The sequence below is a fragment of the Larus michahellis genome, chromosome 5, assembly GCF_964199755.1.
Source record: "Larus michahellis chromosome 5, bLarMic1.1, whole genome shotgun sequence".
Lineage (NCBI taxonomy): Eukaryota > Metazoa > Chordata > Aves > Charadriiformes > Laridae > Larus > Larus michahellis.
Window position 1 is genome coordinate 14,426,968 of NC_133900.1, and position 25,527 is coordinate 14,452,494.

At 39.3% G+C, this 25,527-nt stretch overlaps 1 protein-coding gene across 6 annotated transcripts in view; it reads left to right on the top strand.

Annotated features, from left to right (window-relative positions):
- The window catches only part of ZNF827 (zinc finger protein 827), a 126,406-nt gene that overhangs the window by 72,989 nt on the left and 27,890 nt on the right, over positions 1-25,527 (top strand). For all 6 annotated transcript variants that reach the window (XR_012587220.1, XR_012587221.1, XR_012587222.1 and 3 more), the window contains 3 exons: positions 13,909-14,157; positions 14,840-14,897; positions 19,385-19,488. Coding sequence is in view for 3 of the 6 variants with exons in the window: in XM_074588851.1 (XP_074444952.1) it covers positions 13,909-14,157; positions 14,840-14,897; positions 19,385-19,488 (411 nt within the window). In the remaining 3 variants the exon portion in view is untranslated. The remainder of the gene's footprint in view (positions 1-13,908; positions 14,158-14,839; positions 14,898-19,384; positions 19,489-25,527) is intronic.

The window sequence follows — 25,527 nt, forward strand, 5'->3', positions numbered from 1 at the left end:
ACTGTGGGATAAGTGAAAAGAAATGATGCCTTAAAGCTTTTAGATATTGTCATTTTTAAAATGTACCAATTTATTCACACGTGTCACTTCATTAACATCTTAAGAATGTGTGTCCGTACTGAACCTGATATGGCCTTATAAATGATGACTTTTAAAGCCTTCTAGTTTTTGTAACAGTATCTTGAGCTCAAAATTATAAGATACACTGTTAAAAAAATAATGTAAACTGAGCTAGCTTTCTGCCGTTAGGGAGACCACTTGAACTTGCCTACATTGCTTAGTGATACGTCCTTCTGCCAGGCAAGTAGACAGTATGCATATGTGTACACACATGTACTCCTGCAGCTGGAGGGAGTCAAATAAAAATTTATGTTCTGCTAATCATGCTTTATCTAACTGTCAGAATCAAGGTTTAACTTTAAGGGAAAGTAAAAGGATTGAATTCTCCCTGCTGGCAACAGGTTAAGTGAATGATGAAAAGGCTTTGAACTTCTAATAGACTTCAACTTTTAAGACTGAGATGTGAAAGTCAGTCTGAGAGGCTGGGTTCCGTACTTCCGCACCTAAACTGGATCAGTTAGTTTTTAAGTCTTCTCCAAAACTGGACAAGAATTGTTTTTTTAAGTATGCCAAAGTCATGCAAGAGGTGCCAGTTTAAACGCTTACAAGTTTAGTAACTTCTGAGATCCCTGACAAACCTATCTGAAATTATTTGGCTTGAATGGGTGCTGTCAATATTGAATTTGAGCTCAAATTTGTACCTGCAAGACTTTAACGGTCTAGGATCTCCCCCATAAATTCTAACATGTAATTAATTCACCCTCTTCATAGCTGCACACTTCAATTTGCAGAAGAATTTAAATCATTGATTTGCAAGCCTTCTGTGTTAATTGTCCAAGAAGTGCTTCCTAGGTACAAAAGTTGATCGGAGCAGAAGTTTCCCAATTTTTCACAGACTCCCGAATACTAAACATTTGGTTATTAATATAGTGCACTGTTGCTGCTGGTAACTGGTTTGATTATAGTGTTCTGGTAGCAGAACTTTACAGCCTGATGAATGTTAACCTGTGACTTTATTTTTCTTGCTGCATATAAATTTATATAACTGTTTTCATAAAGAAAGAGCTCCGTAACTTAATGATTTCTCAAGTGCTTCAGAAACACTAGCATTCTTGATTGTGAATCTTGAATTCAGCACTAGCAGTCTATGTTTAAATAGTTTTATTACGGACTGATATATTAAAATGTTTGTGCCTTAAATATCTGTTTATATGAGTGAAATCTGACACATATAAAATCTCGGTCAAGTCTTCAGTCACTTCTGTTGGGAACTCCTAGTCATTAAAGGTTGTAGTAAGAAATAAACTAGTTTAACATTTCTCTTCTGATCTCCTAGTGATTGAGCAGTTTTTGCTGATAGTGGTCTTTTTGGTTAATCCATAGATTGGAAGGTAAGGAATTACTCTAGGATTTACTCTGTCGGTATTGCTGCAGTTGGTATTCCTGAATCAGCCAGTGGGTGGGGTTATACCAAGTTTTCACATACACTTGTTTTCAACTTGCACTTTTCTGAATTACCATCTAAGGCAGAAACTATACAGGAGGAAAACACTAAAATACAGTTTAATGTAGGACAAATATAAGAGGAATATCTAAGATCAATAGGACTTTAGTGTTTGTTTAACATTTACTTTATCTGGTGGAATACTCAGATCAATATTGACTTCCTAGCTTATGTTAGGCAATTCTGCACTGTGTTTTAGAACTTAAATAATTAATCCACTTCTTCAGAATAAAGCGAAAACAAGAACAAACTTCCTTCTTTTTCCTGCTACTGGAAGGAGGAAAAAAAAATATGGAAAGGAATGAGTATGTCTGGATGCTCTACTGTCTGTGGGAAATCTTCAGTCAAGTTGTCCTTATTAGATTTGATATAATATATAATTGGGTTTAAGTCAGCTGCTTCCAGAGTCTATACATTCTTGGTGAAGACTGAATGGATTACATCCTTGTCTTGTTATTTTCACTTTCTTCTGTGTAATACTGATTACCAAAACCTGCACTGCATACAAATTCAGCAAGGCATTTCCAACATAACAGTATTTTGCTGTCTGCATTCCTGAGGTATATTTTTCTGTTATCCCCTGAGCAATAATATTGCTGAGTGTTGCAGCCTCATGGGAGCCTTTTGGGATTTAGGCATGGACCTCGCTGTCTCCTTTCATGTGAAGGATACACTGGTTTATATTTTTCACTGGGAAATCTCTTTTCCCAAACAGAGATGCTGTGTTGCTAGCTCTTAGCTGAGCTTCTACAGTGTAGTGGAAGGCCTTTCCAGCTCTGGAGTCTAGTATGGGCTCATGCATACTGCAAATCACCAGCCCTTATAATGGAGGGACTTGTCCGCCACTCAGAAACTACTCTTAAGGTAGGGAAAGTTAGAAGAATACGCATATTTTACTGCAGTAGAACATTAACAGAACACTTACTAGTTATCATTGTAGAAGCAGATGTACAGAAACAAGAGAAAATCACATGCAGTGTCTATTTTAGTTCTACTACACAAGGCTCTCTCTTTTTTCATTAAGCTAAAAAGCTGTAAGGACACCTGCATGCTTCTAGCAGCACACAACCAGTGTTTAAGATCAGGCCTTTACCCTGTCTATTACTTTGGTGAAGGTGGACCTTATCTGGAGATGCTGTGCCCTTTCGTATCAGTTTTTTCTCCATTGTGTTCCACTTGGATTCAGATCTTCTACTTCACAGTTCACAAACTTGATACCTAGTCACTTGATACCTACTCACCCTTCTTCCAAAGGATTATTCAAGCTAAGAAGGCTAATGTCACTTGGGCATGTCTAGGCAGAATGCATTTCCATACATATAGTTACAACAGAAGTTCCTAACAACTGATCTTCTATTTAAAAATAAATGAAACGCCCATTTGGAAGAAATGGTCTTTGGGGGTTAACAGGCAAAGTTCAAGCCTCAGTGCAGACTTTCAACCTACATTTTACGGAAGAACGTAAAATGACTACCATGATTTATACGAATGTACAAAGGTGAGCTGTAGATTCTGTCCACTACTAACTCTTGACTGAGACTACATCCAATGGCAAGCAAACAGATTTGAGGAGACAGTGGAGTGGGGCAAATCGCTCTCATCCCGGTTTGGAAGGGTGCCATCCCTGCAAGATTTTAAATTCCTATTAAATGTTGCACAAAAGCACTTAGAAGAAATGGAACTAACGTATTTCAAATGCGCCTGAACTGGTTTTCTACATTCTTACCAGTTCTCTTTCATGGAAAAGCTAATTTATTTCTCAAAATGTGTAATTAAGTGGTGCACCCAGTGATCCCTGGTCAGTTTTATACACTCAGTCTTGCAAATTGAAAGGTAGGTTTCAGAGGAGACTGAAATTTAAAATAAATGTTTACATTTACATGCTCATGTTTGAGTCTAAAACCTCATTTTCTGTTGAAATAGTCATGCTGCTAATATATTTTGGGCATGTATTATCTTTCAGAAGCATACAGTGTTTTGCCTTCTTGTCCAAAAATGAGTGCATAGCTGGAGGTGTATAAAATCTATTCCAGTTACTGGCATTTTATAAGTAATGTTTTACCCTGGTGCCTTGAACTATGACATTAGTATGTCCCCGTCTTTCCTAGAAATGTTGTCTGAATCACATTTGCCTTTAATTCAGCTATATCTTATTTGTGAAATGTAGTCATTTTGCATTTCAGTAGTAATTCAGGTTGTTTTCCTCCTCTCTCTCTCTTTTCAGTGGATCAATTCCCCATGTATTGCACATATCCTTGTTATCACTAGCAAATGCATGACCTTTGTGCTACTCAGTTCCTTTGGATTTTTTGTACTTCGGTCTTTGGGTCATGCAGTGCTTCTTGTAATACACCAATTCCCCAGTACCAACCATGTGTCATAATTTTGGGTTATCAGCAGATGCAATTAGTGCATACTTACTTTTTGTGCAAGGACATGAAGTAAAATGTTGCATGCAATTGATTCCAAAGGCATTCTTAATCAACTCCATTTATTATCACCTAATTATATGACAATTCCTCTTTCAGCACAACTGGTTATTCAACACAACTGGGTGTTTGGTGGTGGGGTTTTTTTTCCTTTTATTAAGGATTAAGTCTTTATTACTTGAAAATGCTTATGCTAATTTCCTATTTCGTGCCTTGCAGGGGTTTTCTTGACACTATATCTTACATTTAACTGAAACCAAACGGATTGGAACTTCTATTTAAAAAGAGGAAGAAAAAGAAAAGAGAATGATAGTGCAATTCTAGTATAAAATGAAGGCCAGAACACCTCAATGCGACTCCCATACCAAAAAGGGCACATCATGCGTTAGGGCACAGTGAGGTGAAGGACCGTCTGAGGTTTTTAAATTAGCTCATACCAAAACCAGCCCAGTGACAACAGCACAGACTTCCAGAGGATCTAAATAACGGTATCATTTAAAAAAGTTTACTAACTAGGAGTGCTATCTGTGTGTGTGGCTGCACAGCTGGTGTCAGATTTACCTCATTTTAAGGCTTGGATGACTTTATGCTTGGCTGTCACCAGCAACGTGAATTGACAACAAAAATGAGCCCGTGGCTAGTAAGCTATTATTCTTATCAGTCCCCAAATCTTTCCAGGTTTAATGGGTTGCATTGGCAGTCTTTTGGTTTATTGTTACTATGGTGAAGAAAAAGTACATTACTACATTCTTTGGGTGAGGTGGGGGACAGAGAAACTAACCTTCCTATATATTTCTTTGTCATAACTTTGCGGACTGTTCTGGGAAGCGCTTGCATGGAGCTAGGCTGCTGTCTTTGGAGATAGCTGTTGTCAGGACCTCGTAAGAGTCTCTGTGCCTAGATTGCACGGGAACTGTCAAGAGTGCTTTCATCCCTGCTCAGAGAGCCTTGATAATGGGCAAAGGAGTGAAAATATAGGGAAGTCTTTTGTTCCTTGGTCTCAAATTGCTCATTAGAAAGCTCTGGGCAGCAGCAGGTGCTTCTCTAGAAGCTCAGAAAAGTAAGCAGGGAAGTGTATGATCCAAAATAAGACTTTCTCTTGATGGGAACGAGGGAGATGGCAAGGCATGGCAAGTCACATTGCTGGATTAAATCCCACTACTAGCCAAGTGTTTTTTATTGGATTTTTTGTTTATTTTGTGTTTTGTTTTTGTTTTTTCTTTAACCAACAGAAATGTGAAATTGATTGTGAATGGTTAGAGTGAAACTGTGTTTTAATTACAGTATAGAAAAAGATGGGATTTTCTAGATAACGAGATTTATTATTACAATGTGTCAGGTTCCAGATTCTTTTCAAGATTTTGAGACTCTCCTGCCAATGCTGTATAACACGAAGTTCGTATCAGGTCACGGTACGTTCATTCAGTTTAATAAGCTTTTCCATGACATCTGCATAACAACATAATCCCAAAAGAACTCAACTAGTAATGGATTCTTAGCTATTGATGGGGTTTGCCACATTTCATGATGACTTTAATGTCTAAACTCAAAAGCAGGAAAAATGTGAAAAAATACTGCCCATTCACAGGAGGAGTATAGGGTTGGAAGTATGGAAGTCTGCAAAGTCTAAGTTTCCCTCCTGCTGTAATTCTTTTTAAAAAAAAAAACAACAAAACCACCACAAAATGACAAATATCGTGGAAAAATAAGTACCTTGTAACAGACTCTAGCTTTTAATTCAGTCGATGCTGTACTGTACCTTTAAGTCATTGCAATTCATCTTCTTCCTTTTTTCCATGTCAGGGTAATCTCGACATTTAATGAAAACCATGTTAATTTAAAAGATTAGATAATTTGGAATAACAAGAAATCATAATGCCTGTGGTTCAAATGTCCTTCTTTTGGTGTTCTGGACTTTTATGTTTTTATTTTTATTTTCTTTTTTTAAGAATTGTCACTAAAGAGTTTAACAAACCCCCTGATCCTTTGCTTTACTGCTGTTCCTTGATGATGTTCGGCCAGGTGGGAGTGGCCACAAAGCTCTGGAAAGTGGGCATGTAAATTTTTTTCAAAGTGTCAGGGAATTGTGGATGCACAGTATTTGCAGAAGGGCCTCTTGCAGTCCCCCTTGCCTTTGGAATGTCAGCTTGTAAAGACAGGAGAACTGGAGCCAGGCTCTCTGCAAAGGTACATCTTGCTGCAGAAATGCTAGGCTAGAATTTTCTGGAACTAGGAGAATCGCATGGATTGGAATATGTTGTAAAATAACAATTCACTGCACATGTACACTTTTTATCAAATTCTTTCTTGATCTATGTTTTGAGGGGTTGGCTGTGTTCTGCAGGTAGGATCTTTCAGGTAAGTACAGTAATTCTACCATTTGAATGGAGGGAGCAGCAAATGTGTGTCACAACTCAAATTAGTCTATTGCTTTAATTTGCTCCTTTTTTTTGTTGTTGTTGTTGGCTTGCGTTTTTGTGTAACTCAGCCTGTAGTTGCAAAATTCTATAACATGGGAGTTCAGAGGTTTCACTTTAACAAATATGAGCTGCTTTATGATATATTTTTTTAACGCAGCATCCTGTACGTTGATTCAAGGCACACTGACATTGTCTTATATAAAACAGCAGTTTGAAAAAATACTAGCAAAATAAAGCAGCAAGCACAGCGCCCTAGGGAACGTCAGATGTTACTTGTTGTGTCTCTGTAGCAGAACCTTCAGGGCTCGCCAACTGTTCCCTACCTCTGAGGTTGTATTTAAGCTGTTTTAGGGCATGTTTATTTCTAGCAAATCAGAACAATTAGCATAACAAAATGCCTGATTCTCCATACTGAAAGCTTTTGAAGTCGGTACAAGTTGACCCACTAGTTACCCCTGTCTACTTGATTGTGAAAACTAGTACGTGAATCCAATTTATAAGACATATGGGAAAGGCTTTCTTTTCTAAGTTGATTCATAAAGTTGATTTGCAAAGCTGATGGGCATTTCAGCAAATACGAGCAACTTAGAGTTGTAGTTGCAGGATGAAGTTTTAAATAAAATGGTGGGAAGAAGCATGAATGATTTAAGAAGGATTCATTTGATTTCAGCAATGGAAAGTCATTGTACAGCACTGTATCAGCAAAAGCAATATTTAGTACATGACTTGTGTGTTTTATTAAATCTGTGCACTTGATTTTGACTTTGATCTCAAATAAAGTGAAAAGCAGACTGTGCCACATTTAGAAGAGCGTGTTCAGTGTGTCCCATCTAGAGCAGGTGAGTGCTGTGTAGAATCATAGAATAGTTTGTGTTGGAAGGGACCTTTAAAAGGTGATCTAGTCCATCCCCCCTGCAATGAGCAGGGACATCTTCAACTAGATCAGGTTGCTCAGAGCCCTGTCCAACCTGACCTTGAATGTTTCCAGAGATGGCGCATCTATCACCTCTCTGGGCAACCTGTTCCAGTGTTTCACCACCCTTGTAAAAAATTTCTTCCTTCTATCTAGTCTAAATCTACCCTCTTTTAGTTTAAAACCATTACCCCTTGTCCTATCGCAACAGGCTCTGCTAAAAAGTTTGTCCCCATCTTTCTTATAAGCCCCTTTAAGTACTGAAAGGTTGCTATAAGGTCTCCCCAGAGCCTTCTCTTCTCCAGGCTGAACAACCTCAACTCTCTCAGCCTGTCCTGGTGCGAGAGGTGCTCCAGCCCTCTGATCATCTTTGTGGCCCTTCTCTGAACCCAGTCCAACAGGTCCATGTCTTTCCTGTGCTGAGGGCTCCAGAGCTGGGCAGGGTGCTCCAGGTGGGGTCTCAGTAGAGTGGAGGAGAGGGGCAGAATCACCTCCCTCGACCTCCTGGCCGTGCTTCTTTAGATGCAGCTCACGGTGTGGTTGGCCTTCTAGACTGCGGGTGCAGGTTGTCAGCTCATGTCTGGATTTTCATCCACCAGTACTGCAAGTCCTTCTCAGCAGGGCTAATTGCAATCCCTTTATCCCCCAGCCTGTATTGATACTGGGGTTGGTCTGACCAAGGTGCAGGACCTTGCATTTGGCCTCATTGAATGTCATGAGGTTCACACAGGCCCACTTCTCAAGCTTGTCTAGGTCCTTGTGCATTTGACCCCACTGTCTGTGTCATTGATGAAGATATTGAACAGCACTGACTGCTGAGGGACGCCACTCATCACCAGTGTCCATCTGGACATTGAGCAGTATACCCTCTGGATGCGACCATCCAACCAATTCCTCATCCACCAACCAGTCCATCCATCAAATCCATATCTCTCCAATTTAGAGAGAAGGATGTAGTGGGGGACTGCGTCAAAGGCCTTAGAGAGATCCAGATAGGCAACATCTGGACGTGTTCCCTTTTCCACTAATGTAGTCATGCCCTGAGCATGAACTTGCCTCCATTCACTCCTTTCCTTTAAGCTACCGCCTTCAGCCTGGTGGGGGGAGGATACACAATGCCATTGATCTTGAGTTTTTTCCAGTGGCTTTTTCTGTCTCAGGGAGGGCAGAGCTTTGTTCCACCAGTCTATCTCTTTCTCAGATTCCGTGATACTCCTTGTCCTTTCTGCTTCCTGCATGTGGAATACTGTACCAGCTTTGGGCTCCCCAGTTCAAAAGGGCTGTTGAGAATTAGTAGACGGTCTAGAGGAAGGCAGCAGACCTGATTAAGGGTCTAGCGCTCCTGACCTACAAGGAGGCATTGGGGGAACTGGGCCTGTTCAGTCTGGCAAAGGGGGACTAAAGGCAGATCTGATTGCAGCCTGCAACTACTTGAAGGAAACTTAGAAAAGCAGTGGAATCAAACTCTTCTCTGTAGTGACAGATGGTAAAAGATGAGGCAACAGCTACCAGCTGCAGCTTGGAAGGTTCGGAGTGGACATGACGAAAAGTTTCTAGTGCAGCAGTAGAACAAGAGTTACCCAAGGATGCTGTAGCTTTCCCTTGCTTGGAGGTTTTGAAAATGCTGCTAGATAAACCTGCAGCTGATCTGATCTAATGCCGATGATTCATGGAATAATTTAGTTTGGAAAGGACTTCCAGGGTTCATCTAATCCAAACTCTTGCTCAAAGCAGGTGCAACAAGACCAGGCTGGTGAGGGTCTTTTTAAGTTTTGAATATGTCCAAGGATGGAGAACCCAGCCTCTCTCAGCAATGTGTGCCAGTATTTCACCATCCTGACAGTGAGGTTTTTTCTGTATATATAAACAGAATTTCCCATGTTCCAACTTGTCTGTCTACTCTTAACACTATCACTGTGCATTTATGAGAGAAGCCTGACTCTACCTTCTCTATGCCTTCCTTTTATACCTTGGGGAATTGTCAACAGCAATAAAATGTCCCCTTAGTGTTGTTTTCTTAAGGCTGAACAAACCCATTTCTCTCAGCTGTTCTCCTCTTGCAGCAGCCCCCTAGCTATCTTGGTATCCTTCTACTGAACATGCTCCAGGATATCAGTGCCCGTCCTGTACTTGGGGAGTCCCAAAGCGGTGCACAGTACTCTAAATGCAGTCTTATAAGCGCGGAATAGAGGATAAGAATCTCCTCTCTCTACCTGAGGACTACAGGTTTGATAATACGGCCCAGAGGATGGTTGGCTTTGGTTGCCACAAGGACACATTGCTGACTTGTGCACAACTTGCATTGGATCGTGGTAGTCTCAATTTTGTGAGAGAAGTAGCTTGACCAAACTTTTTCTAAAACTTGGCAATCTCTGTCCTGGGCTGTAGAGAGGTGTTATCTAAAATTAAAATTCAGAGGCACTCTTACTGCTACGCCTTCTTGAGGTGACACTGTCAGGCCTTCAGGGATGAATGCTGTACCCTGAGCTTTTAGGTAGCGCAAGTTCTATGTTTCTGTTGTGCTTGGGTTTTTTAGCAAGTACCACTACTTTGCAATTCCTTGCACTTGTGAATGCCAGAGAACTTGAAAGCTGTGGAAGAAATTACTTCCTCCTGGAACAGGCCTGTCCAATACTGCATTTTTCATATCTGATGTGGAAAATTGTCTCACTTGATGTGAACTGGATGAAGTTCATTGAGGCTTTTATAGATCAGCTGGTTAAAAGTCATACTGCTCTGTAAAGAATCACCATCTCTGTGGCTTGATGATAGTACATCCATATATGCAGTAATTTTCTCTTACTTTGTTAAGCTGTTTCTGTATCACAAAATTAACACCAGAAAAAGGTGTATTATGTGATGTAGTTCAGCTTCTGCCAGATGAGCAATTTTTACTGCTGTGCTGTTGTTCTGAGCTTCATCCAGGTTAGTTTTGAATGAATAGCAGACCATGTTTAGAAGATCACAGTCTGGATAATTTAAAGCTACTTGAGTCTTTATCCCCTGTTGATTTTTTTTTGCTAAGAATTAGATGTCTGTACTGTTACAAAAATCTGGCATGAAGAAAATGACTCTCATATACTAACTTTGTATTCTGATACATTGCAGTTTATTTAACTAGCCCATCTACTCAAGGAGAAATGCAGAAGTGGAAAAAAGCCAAAGCTATCATGATTTTAATTATTTGAACCAGGAGACCTTTCAGTGTACCAGTCCTTGACTTGAAAAACTTTAGCTGTACTATGACCATGTGAGATACCTATGTAAGGAAATAAGGGGTATCACCTTACTCCATAAATGAACTGTCTGTAGCACAGAAGGGAAAATAATCTTCAAGAAGTTACAGTTTGACGGCCTGTACGTGAGATGGGTATGGGCATAACCTTAATTACATTCTTTTGCCAGCACAAGATCTAGCACAGCTGGCTTGTATGCTTGTGATTGCTACTCATGGGACAGACTGAATGTGTTTCCTTTTTGTTAGTTCTTGCAAAATTATCATAGAGACCCTCCTTCGGTCTTCTGTGTGTGTTTGCTTTTAGGAATCAGAGTATGACAGGATTCACATTTGGCAGGGACATTCTGTTAGATCAAAAGGGTGCAGCTGGGAAGATAAAGGTCAAAGGAAATGATCAAATATGTAAATTTAGTTAGGGCAATTTGAGTGCTAGCTGATTGTGAGGGAGAGAAGGTCATCGGTGTTGCGTGACTCTTGCCTTAGTTGGGGTCGTATCAGTTTGTCTGATTCAAAAGCATTTGCAGGACAGGGAATTAAACTGTGTGGAGCAGGAACAGAAATAGAAAGAATATTTTAAAAGTGGAGAGAGCAGCAAAGGTCAGCCTGACTCTGCACCTAAATTTGGCAGCTGGGTGCAAAGCTCAGTCTGTCAGACATCTGAAGAACTCATTTGTTTGCGGAGTTACCTGAGCTTTTGATTGACAGTGTTACCTGATGCGTTCCTTTGCTGTTCTGTGTTTGCTTTCAGTGCACAGAATGCTATTTTTACACTTTTCAACACAGATGCAATGTTCTGTGGCTTTATAATAAGAGGCTAATGGAAGCTTTAACTTAGAAAAAAAATAAAAAAATCTGCTTAACAGGACAAAAAGGGCATTATATGATATTTCTAACTTGTCTTCAGTTGAGAATTCACTATGAAAATTTCCAAAGTTTGAAATGTATCTGGTGGATCGTAGATGGTAAAGATTTTTATCAATGTTTATATATTTCTTTTAAAGGTCAAGAAATGTCATAAGAAAAGATTGAGAGCACTTCATGTAAATCATTCCTGGAACATATCCAAGTGGCTTTTATCTCCTGGCTTTGATTTTTTTTTTTTCATTTTTTTTTTTTTTTAAGAGCTGTAGGCAGCAAAGCCACTTTTTCTCCACTTAAGAAAAACAAGAATGTGGGGAAAGGGAGAAACCAAGAAATGAAAAAGGACTTGGTGACACACATCAGTTTAATTTTAGGTGAATGCATATGCCTTCATGCTAAAGGGATTCTGTTTGTCTTTGGCCAGAGACTACAAGATGACACCAACCAGTCAACTAGCTTGAGGATTTTATCAGGGATGACCAAACCATGTTTTGTGCCTCTGAGATTCATTGTGCTGTTTGAGACATTCACACTTGGCATAAAATCAGTGAGGCTGACACAAAATCCTATGTGAGTTAGAGGAAAACAGAGAGAACAGCAAAAGATTAATATATCAAGTGAAGTGAGTGGATTTCCCCACCACCACCCCCCCTTTTCTTCTCTCTGACCCAAAGTTAATAGAAGAAGCTGATTGTGTTTGGGCTTTTTCTTATGAACTGGTATTCATTTATTTATTTTTAATATCAGAGCCTTCTAAGTAGTAAAATTTGGCAGATGACAAGGGAACTTCCATGTGAGGAAACTCATTGTGCCGACTGTCTCCACCAGTGACCAGATGCTATCAGGATGCAGCCCCTGTCTGCACCAGTTAACATGCTGGCCCACAGCCATAGATCTAATCATGTCCCCCTAGTCTGGAGAAGGGCCAGACTGCTCTCTCAGGTCCTAATCCACTCGGCATCTAAACTCTCTGCTTCTCTGGCTCCGTGTGCTGCAGTGTGCCTGTCCCTACCCTCTGCCACAGCCTCTTTTGCTGGGTGCTGGGGCTGCCTTTTCCTCCTTTGGCTCGTGAAGTCTGAGCAATTCAAACTCACATGTTCCCTTGACTCCAGCAGTGGAGACTACATAGGCAAAAATTTAGGGCATGTGCTAATCATGAGTAGATTTTCTTTAAGCAGATTTTCTTTAAGGTTTCCAGTATCCTGGCTAGTACCAGAAGTACACGTAAAGGTTTAGGCAAAATTAGTAAATCCCACGTACATTTTTTTTTTTGTTGGAATTATTCCTTACCTGGATGGTCCTTCTGGTATTGAACTGTGTTCATGCATTTATTTATTTTCTTGATTCTCCCAAGTGTATTGCCTGTCTTAGGCTGCCTGTTTCCAGAGTTTCTGGTCAGCATCCAGCCAGCTGAGGCAATGCCTAATTGGGCAGTTCTGCCATGATACCAACGTCCTTTCAGGAGCACTCTGAATAAAAATCATTAAAAAAACTCATCATCTTCCTCTGAAACTATATTGAGAATAAATTCTACAGGTCTTCAACTTCTCCTTTCACAACAGAAAGTCTGAATCAAAACGGCTGTATAGGTATTTGGGGTGTGGTAGGCAAATTACCTTGGAGCCTTGATTTTGAGATTTCAGAGCTTTTACTCTGAAGAAAAAGATGATCGCTTACCTTACAGCCAAACCCAGAGCATTCAGCAACACCCAGGGAATCTCAGGTGTAGAAAGGGAACTACAAATCAGTTTCTAGACTGTGATTTTGTTGGCTGGACCTAGGACACCGGAGAGGAAGGCAAACAGGGAAGGATATGGGCTTATAAGGATACCGGTCATTAAAGTTATTGGATCTTGTAATGTATGAGGGAATATCTATGCTTGTTACAGAATCAGTCTTCACAAAAGCATGGGCCCCAGAATACTCCTGTCATCTTGAAAGCATATGCAGATAAAACAAACCAGTTCTTCACATAGTTGGGATTTTGCATAAAAGTGAAAGAGAGCAGAAGAGGAGCAGATAAGGTTTCCTCCTCCACCCCTATCCCCATACCAATACTTCTGAGTGTCTGTGCTGGTACTTCTGCTGATAAAGGGTAATTTAGAATTTGTAAGAGGTCTTCAGTGCCCACCTTTGGAGAGCTGGTGTGTAGCTGCAACTTCATTTAATAAATAAAAACAAAGCTTCACTAACTGGTGTGTGATCACCCAGTATTCCTAGAAAGTGATATAACTCTCATATTTACAAATATGCAACTGTTTTCTGCTCTCTAGTTTGAAAAATTGTTTTCAAGAGATTGCTTCTATTTATATAACCCCCAGAAGAATACTGTAGCAGTCAGCTGCTTGCTTCTCTTACCATTTGCAGTGATACCGTATACAAATTATAACTTTGTGATTGTGATTCCTGCCTTAAGTGCTCTGAAAAATTGTAGCCTAATTAAATAATTGTGTTGGTTGTTTATTTTTTTTAAATACATGCAGCTGAGAGTTACAAGGAAACCCAGATGGTAAAGATAAAGGAAGAACCAATGGAAGTTGACATTCATGATTCGCAGGCCTCAGTGTCACCCAGCCAACCCAGCCAAAATGTTGGCTACAGCACTTTATTAGGGCGAGACATTAGTGAACACATACAGAAGGCACCAGAAGGTCGTGTGCTCCCAGAAAGAAACCTATTCAGCCAAGATATATCAGTGAAGATGGCCTCCGAGCTGCTCTTCCAGTTATCAGGTAAAAGCAGTGGAAATATTAAAGAACAAAAAGAGATTGTGCATAGCCATTAAGGTGCTATGAAAGATTGCCATGAGAGATTGCTAAGGCTGAAAAATAATAGGAGTTACAGCCCTTCTACCCTCACATTTGGAATGCAAAAGCCATGCCAAATGTCCCCCATAGTTAGCATATGCTTTAGAGCACTGTGACAGTCAGGTCAGGTTCACAATATTTGAACTGAATTGGAAAAGCCGGAGTTCAGCTCCTGTATTTTTGAAAGCTAATTAAATAATTTGTGACAACTGGTTGATCCAGGCCTTGGAGTACAGGGGAACCTATAGATGGCAGTTACTGGCATAAGTGGCCGGTGACTGCAGCATGCAGCACTCCTGGGACTGCACTGTCAATTTCTCTTGACAAAGAAGGTGAACCTCAGCTACTACATAAAGGCATTACATGAATGCTTGTATTGCACACTGCATGCAGCACTAACACTGAAATATGAAGCTGAAAAAATTTGTTGGGTGTTAGTTTAAATAAAGTCGTGCCCATTCTCTAATCATGCTGTAACCATTTACCCTAAATTACTCTGGATTATGCTGTTATCAGAAAGCGTTAAAATAGTTTTGCTCAATAAAACTTGATAGGGAAAATATGACATATGCTAATCACAAAAAAACCCATGTATGTTCCTCTGCAGAAAAGGTGAGCAAAGAGCACAACCACAATAAAGATAACACCATCAGAACTACAGCCAGGTAAGTACAGTCCATGATTATCTGCGAAGCTGTAGTGTAAATGGCATTGCCTTATTTTGCCTTGTGAACTCAAATATGTCTGTCTCCTGCAAATGTGACCTGATACTACAAGTGTAAGATATTTTCATGAGTAATGTAACCTACATCTGAAAAATGACACCTATAGATCTGATTGCTTAGAGTTCATGAGAAAAAAGGCCTTTGGGCCAAAATGACTGTTCTCCTCTGATCAAGTATTCACACATCATTTTAAATTTTTTTTTCTATTTTTTCCTGCAAAACCTGAAACTTAAAAGAAACTGCATTGTACATGCAGTGCTTGAGGGAAGAACAGACTGTCAACTGGATTTTAAGACGTGGACCAATGTAAGAAGGGGTGGTTTTGATGCAGTCTTCTGTCAAACTTGGATTTCTGTAATAAAATTTCAGTTTAGTATTTCTATCATCTCAGTGCCTTCTAGAGACAATTTTTTAAAAGTGAGACTGTAAGACAATGCTAATGAAACATTTGTTAAAGATTACAGTCACATTAATACAGTAAATGAAATTATCCAGGAATTAAAAACATGATCCAATTATAGCACGTGCTGTTAAAGAAATAGGCACTTTACAGTGTTGTGGCTGTGAACAAGCCCACGACTTGTTTACGTATACGTGAGCAGCAAAGTGAGGTGTCCCTATGCGAAAATTCAAAGCTCTTATTCATAAGTGATATCTAGAATTGGTAAAAACTTAGGAACCCATGGTGAGGAGTAGGCAGGAATTGGAAAGGGTACATTTCTTTCCTACCTGAAGGTTCCCTAATCAGTGTGGATGGGTTGGAGACTGAGCACTGAGACTGAAGTGGTGAAGAGTTCCTTCAAAGATAGAGTAAGACCTTCTGTGCCTCTGCAGCCCCTTCTACAGAAGTTCCCAGCATGCTCAGTGCCTGCTAACTAAGGCAACTTTGTCTATACAGAAATTGAAAGGCACTTCAGTTGCAGAAGAAAACATCTCTAAAATATGTTGTTCTTAAATTCCTAGGCATATCCCATTCATTCACAGTAAGTATAATAAATAAATAATTTGTTTTTAATAAACTGACCAGGTCAGTAATTGTACATTAGGGAGTTTCTTATTTTACGAGTTGAAAGATAATTAAATTGAGCTTTTAACTTTTGGCTACTGTGAATGCTTCCCATATATTTGCTAGTTTGGGAATTTGTGGGATATGCGGCCTGCATAGCCTTCCTGTGACTACTTAAAAAGCATAAGCCTGAGAGATACATATAGAGATAAATGCACGTATCATCCAACTACTCATTAACCATCCAGTGTGCATCACAGGGAGGGGGTGACAAATAGTCAGTTGAAAATAGATTTGAATGTCTCATGATGTTACCAGCAGGACTGGTATGAGAATTCAGAGCTACTTTTGGATCTATCAAAGATAATTCAAACTGGAAAGGTTGAGGACAGTTCAAAGTTAACTTCCCCTTCTTCTGGCTGCCAACTTTTAGGAGGTAGCACAGTTGGCTGTTGTCAAACTTGTACTGAGTTTTACTGAGAAATTCTGATAATTGCTGCTACCCATCAGGGCATGGACGCTGAGTGCCTGATTCAGTTCTTCCGGGTGTTTTTCATATCTTACCTATCTAGAAGAAGACATGAATGAGAAGAGTTGCTTAAGGGAAAGTGAGTCAGTCTACTAAATCCTGCCGAGTTCAAACAGATTAACTTGAAAGACCTTGCCAAAAAAACCCCACCCAAAACCAACCAAACAGCTGGAAGTCTTTACTGGTAAGGGTATGACACCTTCCCAAAAATAGAATGTGATGGAGCAGCCAATGGAGGATAGAGGCACTCAGACTGCGTTAAGAAAACGTGGAGTGTTGCAGTTTGGCTCACCAACCTAATCTAGAGTAATGACAAAAAAGCATTTGAATCAGCTGCAGAGAGCCAAGGTGAAGCCAGTGTTGTCCACCCGTGAGTAGCTGGGGAGCAGAGAGATTAAGCTGTGTCATTGGTGAGAGTCTTGAATCAGCAAAGCCCAGCAAGATGGAGTACGCAAGCACTTTTTGCTCTCTTATCCTTATTAACATTTCTAACTGTTGCCTATCTGTTGCTATTATTCCTGTGAGTATTCCTGGACTTTGTGAGCATATACTTCCATATGACTTTGCTTAAGCAGCCAAAACTGGCAAGGATTCCTACAATTCAATGGCTGAGTGAGATGGTAGAGCCTGCCATCTGTGATATGAAGACAGAAAGTGGAGAAGCAAATGATCTGGAAGTGAGTACGCCAGCATAAGATGCCAAGATAAGTTTCTTTCATCTAGAGAACTCTGTAGCCATAAAACTGGAAAACTGCTGCCAGAAAAAAAAAAAAATCCTAAAGCTTAATCTTCATCAGAGGGGACTTTGCACAGTGATTGAGAACAATTTGTGTAGTTTCCTACTATCAAGCAGGAGCTCCTCCCTCCATACTTTACACTGGGAATTGGAGGACATATCTGCTGAAATAAAAATAATAATGGGGCCAACACTGAAGAGACTCAGCTGCCATTCTAGAGGAAGGCAGAAAAGAGGTATCCAAGGATGGTTCTGTAACTCACTGGAGGCCGCTGGTGGAGAGGGAAATCCTTGGCCCACAACACGATGCAGTCTTCAGCAGCAACCGGCTCATGATACATGGCCTAGCCTGAAATAGATAAGCTCTGCATCATCCATTTTGCTTAGAACCAGCAATGACCCAGTAACTGAATCTAAGGCACAAGCAGGCAGGCCAACGTGGAAACCTGAGCGGATTACAAGATTTTGAAGAGTTACAACAGTAATAAAACTTTTTTCATTGGTGTTTTTCTTTCAAATCATTATTAAGCCAGTGAGAAGAATGTTGCAATAAATGATGCCATATTTTTATACAGCCTCAGTCTGTTTTATATTATGTCACCCCCAAGTGGGAGTGTGAGTCTTGGAAAAAGTTAAGTTTTGCACATGTGGGCTGGAGCTGTTTTGTTTTATCCTGAGCACTTGTTTTCTTGAGTATTATGCTTAGTTCAGACAATCTGCATATACTGAACTGTTCAGGTTTGGGGCAGCTTCATGCCTTACCCTTCAGCACAACCTAATGTTGGCGGTGTTTATGGTTTTGTTCAAACTTTTGTAGAAATACCAAAATATCCCATTAGCTGTCACATACGGAACAGCACAAAATGAATAATGGCCCAAAAACTTACTGAGAAAGTAAATAACACAATTGCCAAAAGTGTTACATGATCAAGTTAACTAGTTATCAAACAAGTTTCCCAAAGGCAGAAGAGATCTGACTAAGAATACAAGTGACTCAGTGGAGAACACCTTGTTCACTCTCTGCAGCAAAACTATAAGGGAAAACTTATGCAAGTACCATTCTTTACGTTGACACCTTGGGTTGGTTGGTGCTGCTGGCACATATTTCTGGGTCTGGACTACCCACTTGCAATGCTTCGTGAGACCTCATGCTACTTTCTTTATCCTGCAAAGGTTGTTGGATTTTATTACTGAGTAAGAACAGGCTGCAGAAATGAGCTGGCCTCCTGTCCTGCACCTTTAAAACATCTACTATACAGCAGCCTGCTAAGGATTCTCAATATGAGAGAGATAAGATTTAACATAATTCTCATTTTGCTTAGAAGAAATTGGTAATTTGCATGCGGATGGAATACACTGACTTAGAAAACAGCTTTCCAAGAAAGACCGTCCTTTCCCACTTTGAATTTTCTGATGTATCTCTTACTGATGTCTCTCTGTACTGTAGACAAGGAATTCTTGTTTCTGTTAGGATCTTTGAGAAGAAAACAAAAAATACAGAAATGCCAATTCACTATTAAAATTGAGTTTTTACTGCCTGTTAATTAAAACCAAAGCATGCTGTGCTTTTTGGAGTCAAGTAGCTGATAATTTCTGTACTTAATACTCTTTGAGAAGTAACCATTCACTTAGCTTATATGAATTGTTTCATGCTTTAAAAATCAAACTCATGGAGTTAATTTCATTCATGGAATACCACGCCAAAAGAGAACTATTCAGCATCTTAACCTAAAATTTGAAAAATTTTGTTTTAAAAATAATTACTCTATGCCTTGGATTATGAAATAGTAATATTTTCCACCTTTCCTGATTGCCCTCTCCAGATATGACAGTAGAATACAAATTTTTGAAGCATTAATTTTAATGATCCATATTGTATTGTGAATAGTTCAAATCTGAGATACTGAAATATAGTTAAAAGCCTTTTATGAGCACTTCAGTTTTCACTCTGAGATGCAATTTTACTAAAGCGTGCCTCTTCTCCACACCTTGACTTATGGTCTGCATATCTTTCAGCATGAATTCTGTAAATGAAACGGGGCTTTTAACAAGATGGTATTTGTTATAATATTAAGATGTTAGCGTCAAAAATCATATTTACTTCTTCCATTACCTGCTGTTTTGTTTACAAAAAGATGTTTTATTTTTTCCCATAGCCCTTTCTTTTCTGAGGACACATTTAGACAATCACCGTTCACTTCCAACTCAAAAGATCTCCTGCCTAATGAAACTACTCTTCATGGAAGGACATCTGCACCAGGTCAGATACCTTTTTCTTTCATTGCTTCTGGATAATGGTCTTTTTAAAATTTTCTTACTGTAAACTCCAGCACCTGACCAATGCTCTTAAAATGTAGTTTGCATTGTCAAAAGGCAACTCTCTCTTCATCACAAGTACTTATTATTAAGAAGAAAAAGGAAAAAGTTAATTATTGCTGAATCATTTGTGTTAATAGTTTTTAAACTACTATTTCCATTAACTGTACAAGAGTCTATAACAGATTAAACTCCGCAGTATTAACAGAGATGGGGTTTTTGTGTGTGTGTCTCCCATATGTAAAGGAACTTTTCTGATGTCAGATTACTGTCTGCTATTCTCCTGTTACTGGCTGTTTCCATCTCCATGTCTCAGAGTACAGATGAAATGTTTGTAGTGCATGGTATCAGAGTGGCTGAGCTTGGCAATACAATTTTCCTGCCTTTAACAGTAATTTAGAAACCTTTTTGGAAGGATGGAGAGTTCTTAAAACGTGCTGAAAGGCCTCGGTATCCATGGGTACGTTCCCACTGATCTTCTGAACTAGTTGACAGGCATTTTATGTCCAGGTGTAGCTTGGGATGTATTCTGCATTAAAATGGAAAATACAGGCATATAACAATACTATTCAAGGTGGCACTGAACACACACAAAAACTTGATACGTGCCTTTACCGTCCTGTTGAAAAATAACTCGTTTGCTAGTTCACTGCTATCTGTTCTTAAATTAATAGCTCTTGGGTTCTAAAGGTCAGTAATTACACAGCCAGCCATAGGGGGGGTTATTCACCTTTTCTTAGCAATCAATAAAGTTTTGGGCACGTTACTGCTAATTTTCAGCTATAGACTGTCATTTAATTTACAACTTAACAGACCCTTCATTTTTTTTAATGCTTGAATAGTCATTTGACAGCTTGTGAAGTGGCAGATGAGGTTAAGAGCTAGATGTTGTCTAAGGGTAAATATGCATAGCAGGAAGAAGAAGAAAATTTGTAGCATAAGGACAAGGGTCTTCAGGCTAGCCTCAGCTGCACTTTTGCGAGGAAGCAGTGGATTTTGTAACTTAGGGTGAGGAGAACCAGATCAGGCGTGGTGCTTTTAAGTATTAAAATGTAAACCAGGTTAGCGCTTCAATCCTGGCTTTTGACCTTGGCATAACATGGAATATGCATATGCCCAGATGAAAGACGAGAACTCTTAGACTCCTCAGGCAGTGCTCGATACCTCAGAGGACATAGCCTCTAGCAGCAATGCTCTTACATCATACCAAGATGAATGTATAAGAATTTTAATGCTCTGTAAGACTTAATTTTAAGTGAGGCAGCTAAAACTGTGGATGGGTTTGGTGACACGTTTAATCTTCTGCTTAAAAGATGTAAAATAGCTAGTTGGTTAGGACATCCTGGAGTGTTAGAATGGCTTCTGAGGAACTGGGTTTTGTATGTTTATGCTGCCCCATATTCTGCCTTATAGAATATAACTATTACCTTGATAGGTCTGTGTATTATAATACATATTGCTCTGTGATTATAAGACTCTGATATGTAATAGCAGCATGTATACTGAAAATCAAAAATGACAGTTTCTGCTTCATTTTTATTTTTGGAACAACCCTATCATTCCAAATATGTTGATTTTTCTCAACTTCATAATAAATTCTTGGACCTGAAGTGCAGCTTCACAGCAGCACCAGGAATATGATTTACATTTTTAATCAATTACAAATGTGGTCTTCGTGTAAAAGAACAGCAGAATACCCACAGGTAGATTTCCTACTAGTTTCAGCCTTGCAAGAAGAAATAGTCTATATAGTGCTACGGATAGCTCAGAAGAAGCTTTATCCCTGCAGAGAGCAGCATAAAGAAAGGAACAGTAACAAACCATTGTAAAGGCCAACAGGATGTAACAGAAAATGCTGTGGAAATGTGTATGTGGTGTCTCGTGTATAAATGGTGTGTATGTCTTCACTTGAGATTTGGCTTGGGTTGCTTCATCCCTGAAACAGGATAGTAAGAAGTAGAAAAGAACAGCTTAAGAAAATTACAGGAAATTCCCAGTCCTGTGTCATCTTCAAGTCATCAACTAAAATCCAAGAGGATTAACTGCTAATGGCCAAGAGTATTCATTAAGCAGTGCCCATATTCAAAAATGCGACTGTGTGCCACTGTCACCCCAGCTAGCAGAGTCTGATGAACAAGTGTGGGGTCTGAGCTGCTGCTCTGTCCTGGCTCTCTGCAACCTGGCTTGACTCAGGCAGGCAGAGTGGCATGAGGAAGCCTTCACTGCCAGTTGGTCTAGGTGGCCTTGGTGGAACCACACGTACATAGTGCTTCTTTCCAAGAGAGCACCAATATGGGTGGTTGTATCCCCAGACTCCTGCCAACTTTCTGTCTGCAGACTTCTTGGCACCCTAGCTGCAGAGGAATTGGGAAAAGTGACAGGAACACAGGACAGTAAGATATCTCATGTGTCAAATTCAATTCTTTTCTATAATAGGTAACAGCATTATGTAATCTTATTCGTTATCAAGATCCATCTTAAAACTCTCGTCCTTATTATTTGTATGAGGACACTGTTTCAGAAGCTCACCCCTCCGAAGGGCTGGGACCACTCTCTTTTCAGCCTGAATTTATTCACAGCAAGTTCTACTTTTGTTGTTTCACCAATGCTGTCCTTCAACTTTGATAATAATTCTCCCTTGTGATGTTCGCCATCTGATGTGCCATCTTACATCCCCCTAATCCTGTCTTCATTTTCAAAAAGTAAGCCAGCCAATGTCTTTTAGTCTCTTTTAGTATAATAGGGTTTCCATTTCCTGACGGACATCATGGACTTTTTCTGCCTCTGTTTAGGGAAATTAATTTCTGCAAATACGAGTAATCAGAAGTATATATGCTATTTTACAGAAGGTCTTACCAATGACTTTTTCAGCGGCATGCAATCTTCTATATGTATATTGGAAATGCCTCTCCTGATTAATCACAGTCTGTAACTACAACATGCTGATGACTGAATTCATTTGCTAATCAAATAGTAACATGTTTTTCTTTTCCTTTACAATTTCAGCTGATGATTTCAGCATGCAACAGAAATTCTTGTTCCTGCTTTCTATGACCTCGTAATTTGAATTGTTACTCTAGCTCTCAAGATTATTTCTTTAATACTCTGAAATTTCTGCATATTGATGATATTGCTTTCATTAATGCAATGCTGGGATTTTTTGTATTGAAGCTGTTAAAGAGAGTGTCCCTGCCCATGGCAGGGGGTTGGAACTAGATGACCTTTAAGGTCCCTTCCAACCTAAACCATTCTATGATTCTATGATTTTTAAGTACGCTTGGTCCGAAGTTCAGTCCTTGAGATTTCCGCTTAGTGGCCTCTTCAGCACAAACCACTTCTCTTCATAGCCAGTTTATAAGAAAATTGCAAGATCAGGTATATAAGAGGAAAAGCACTCTTTGTAGTGCATTGAGTATAGAAGATCCCCAAGGAGTATGAAATAATTAGAAAGATGTATTAAAAGATGTGTGAGAACAGTGCACTGATCTCAGGGTATTTACTGGGGGGAAAAAAAAAACCCAAAATAAATAACAACATAGCAATGGCTTTGCCCTGAAATAAAGGTGAAGTAATCCTGATCAGAGCGGTATCACAGGCAGGAGAAGTGATTCTCATGCAACAGCTTTTAAGTCTGGTACCCAAGGAAATGACAATGAAATCTCCAACAGCTGTCAGAAAGGTATTCGGCAGCCCCACAGAAGTCATGGTAACTCCCTGATAATCTTAATATTCTGAGAAGGGAAAAAAGTAATTTCCTATAGTACATGGTTCAAAAGTATTGGATAGATTTGGGGAACTAATTCCCTTGCTTTTTAAGGTATTCTGTATGTTAATAACCATACCAGGTTAGTTGTAGTTACATTACACTTTTCTGTATTACTATTACTGTCCAAATAAGCTCTTTTTTTACTCAAAAATTGAGATAAAATAAAATACTATTGATGTCTACATCACTCAAACACACTTTGCTCAAAAATTACCATAGTATCGAAGTCATATCTAATATAAAGTCATACCCAAAACAATTCAGTAATTTCAGCTTTCCCCTATAAGAATAGCAAAATTACCTTTTTTGGCCTAGCAAAAGGTAGGGAGAAGAAATGAAAATTTTAATTTCAAACAGTCACTTAAAAGGGCATTTTTATCTTCTGTTTTATAAGACTCTTCTTTTGACAGAATAGAATTTAGTTTTATGTCAGAATACATAGTTCAGTCCGGATTGCTGGATAAATTAAAAAGTTGATCTAATGCTGGCGTTCCTGACCCTTAGCCAATCTTTAATGTGTTTTAATAGTTTTCCATGATCACACTGACTCATTCTGTAAATCAAACCTGCCTTCGTGAAATCCAGAAGAGTGATATTCACTATTCCTTTTCCGGTCAGTTCATTAATATTGGCGAAGACTCCAGCCATGGGGTTTTGGGAATATTTTTTTCTCCATGTATGTATGCATGCGTGTAGTATAATAATATTTTATTATTTTCTCTCCTGTTCACCAAGGACCTGGTATTCTCCTTCATTTACATTGACAGTGCCAAATATTGAAACAATCTCATCTGTAGAGGATTACATTTAAAAAAAAAAAATCCATCTTTTTGTGAAAATTTACTAGTTCTTGCGAAACTGTAATTTTGATTGTGGTAAGTGAATTTCACGTGGCTAAAATAGACTTTTGGAACTGGAGGATGTAGGTTCTGGGGGGCTGTAGTCCATGAATAGCCCTGGCTTTTTTAATTTTGTCTATTGGTGCCAGAGCTAAATTTACTGGTGTATTTGATTTCAGTGAAATAAAGCCAATAACGCTTCTGTCCTCAAGCACCTTTTTGAAAATGCATCACAGCCTCTTCTGTCACTGTGTCTCCATGCTCTTCACTGACCTGTAAGATGACAGGCCATGCCTCCTCTTCAGAAATGTCCAGAAGCCATACTGAATCAGTAGCATGATACTTAGTTCTGTAGAAAATTGGAAACATAGTGCAAAAATTTTGGATTTTGGTTCTTTCAGTTGTATTTTTATTGATGATGTAATTAGTGGCATTATGCCATATTTATGTTTATTGAACTAAGGTAAATGCAACTAATTGAAATAAGTGCAACAAAGATTCCCGTATGTTTGGAACTACAGGACTCTTCAGGAGATGTACACGTTTCTCCTGTTACTGTTCATACTCACATCCTCCTCCTCCTACTTTTCTCTAAAGCAGTAATTCCACTGTAACTTGTATATACTTAAAGGGGAAAATCTGCCTGCTTCCTCGGCCTCATCTTTGCACGTTATCCAACACAGCAGTACTAACATTTGTGTGGCCACATTGCAAGCCAGATCAAGGGAAGTAGAGAACTAGTCTCCTTTTTTTTTTTTTCCTAATAGTTTGTGGGAATGTTAGGATGTGAGCAGGGTGAAGACAAGGCCATATCATTTGGCCATGTGGAATTTCAGCATTTGTGTGAGATTGACGTGGCTGTGACCACATTTAATCTTGTTTACTTTCTTCTGTGACTCTAGTTAAAAAATACCTCCTGAGGGTTTAGAATTTTAACTTGAGTGTGATAAATAATCAAGCTGTTCATGTTGCACAGATGCCACATTGTTTTGTATGAAGTATTTCCAAGTGTCTTCCTTTCTAATCCCTTTTTAAAGACACTTTAAGGTCAATATACCTCTTGATGTTGTAATTTTGTGTGGCTTAAAGCATCTAGAAAGTAGATAGCAAGAGGTCTTTTCGTCCAACCTGCAGACTTGCTAATTTGTATATACTATTTTCCAGCAGTATTTGTGCTTGATGCTGGTCTCCTGTGCTCTGCAGCAAACTAAACTTCTGCTGTATGCAACCATCTACAGCAACCAGCTCTGAATTTTGGGTCATCACTAGGTTAGTTTAAAAAGTCAGGACTTTAATACATTGAATATGAGGTTAGAGTGAATACGACGATAGTTTCTGTTTCTTCAAAGTTGCCAGTGACAGTTTTCCTTCTTGATCT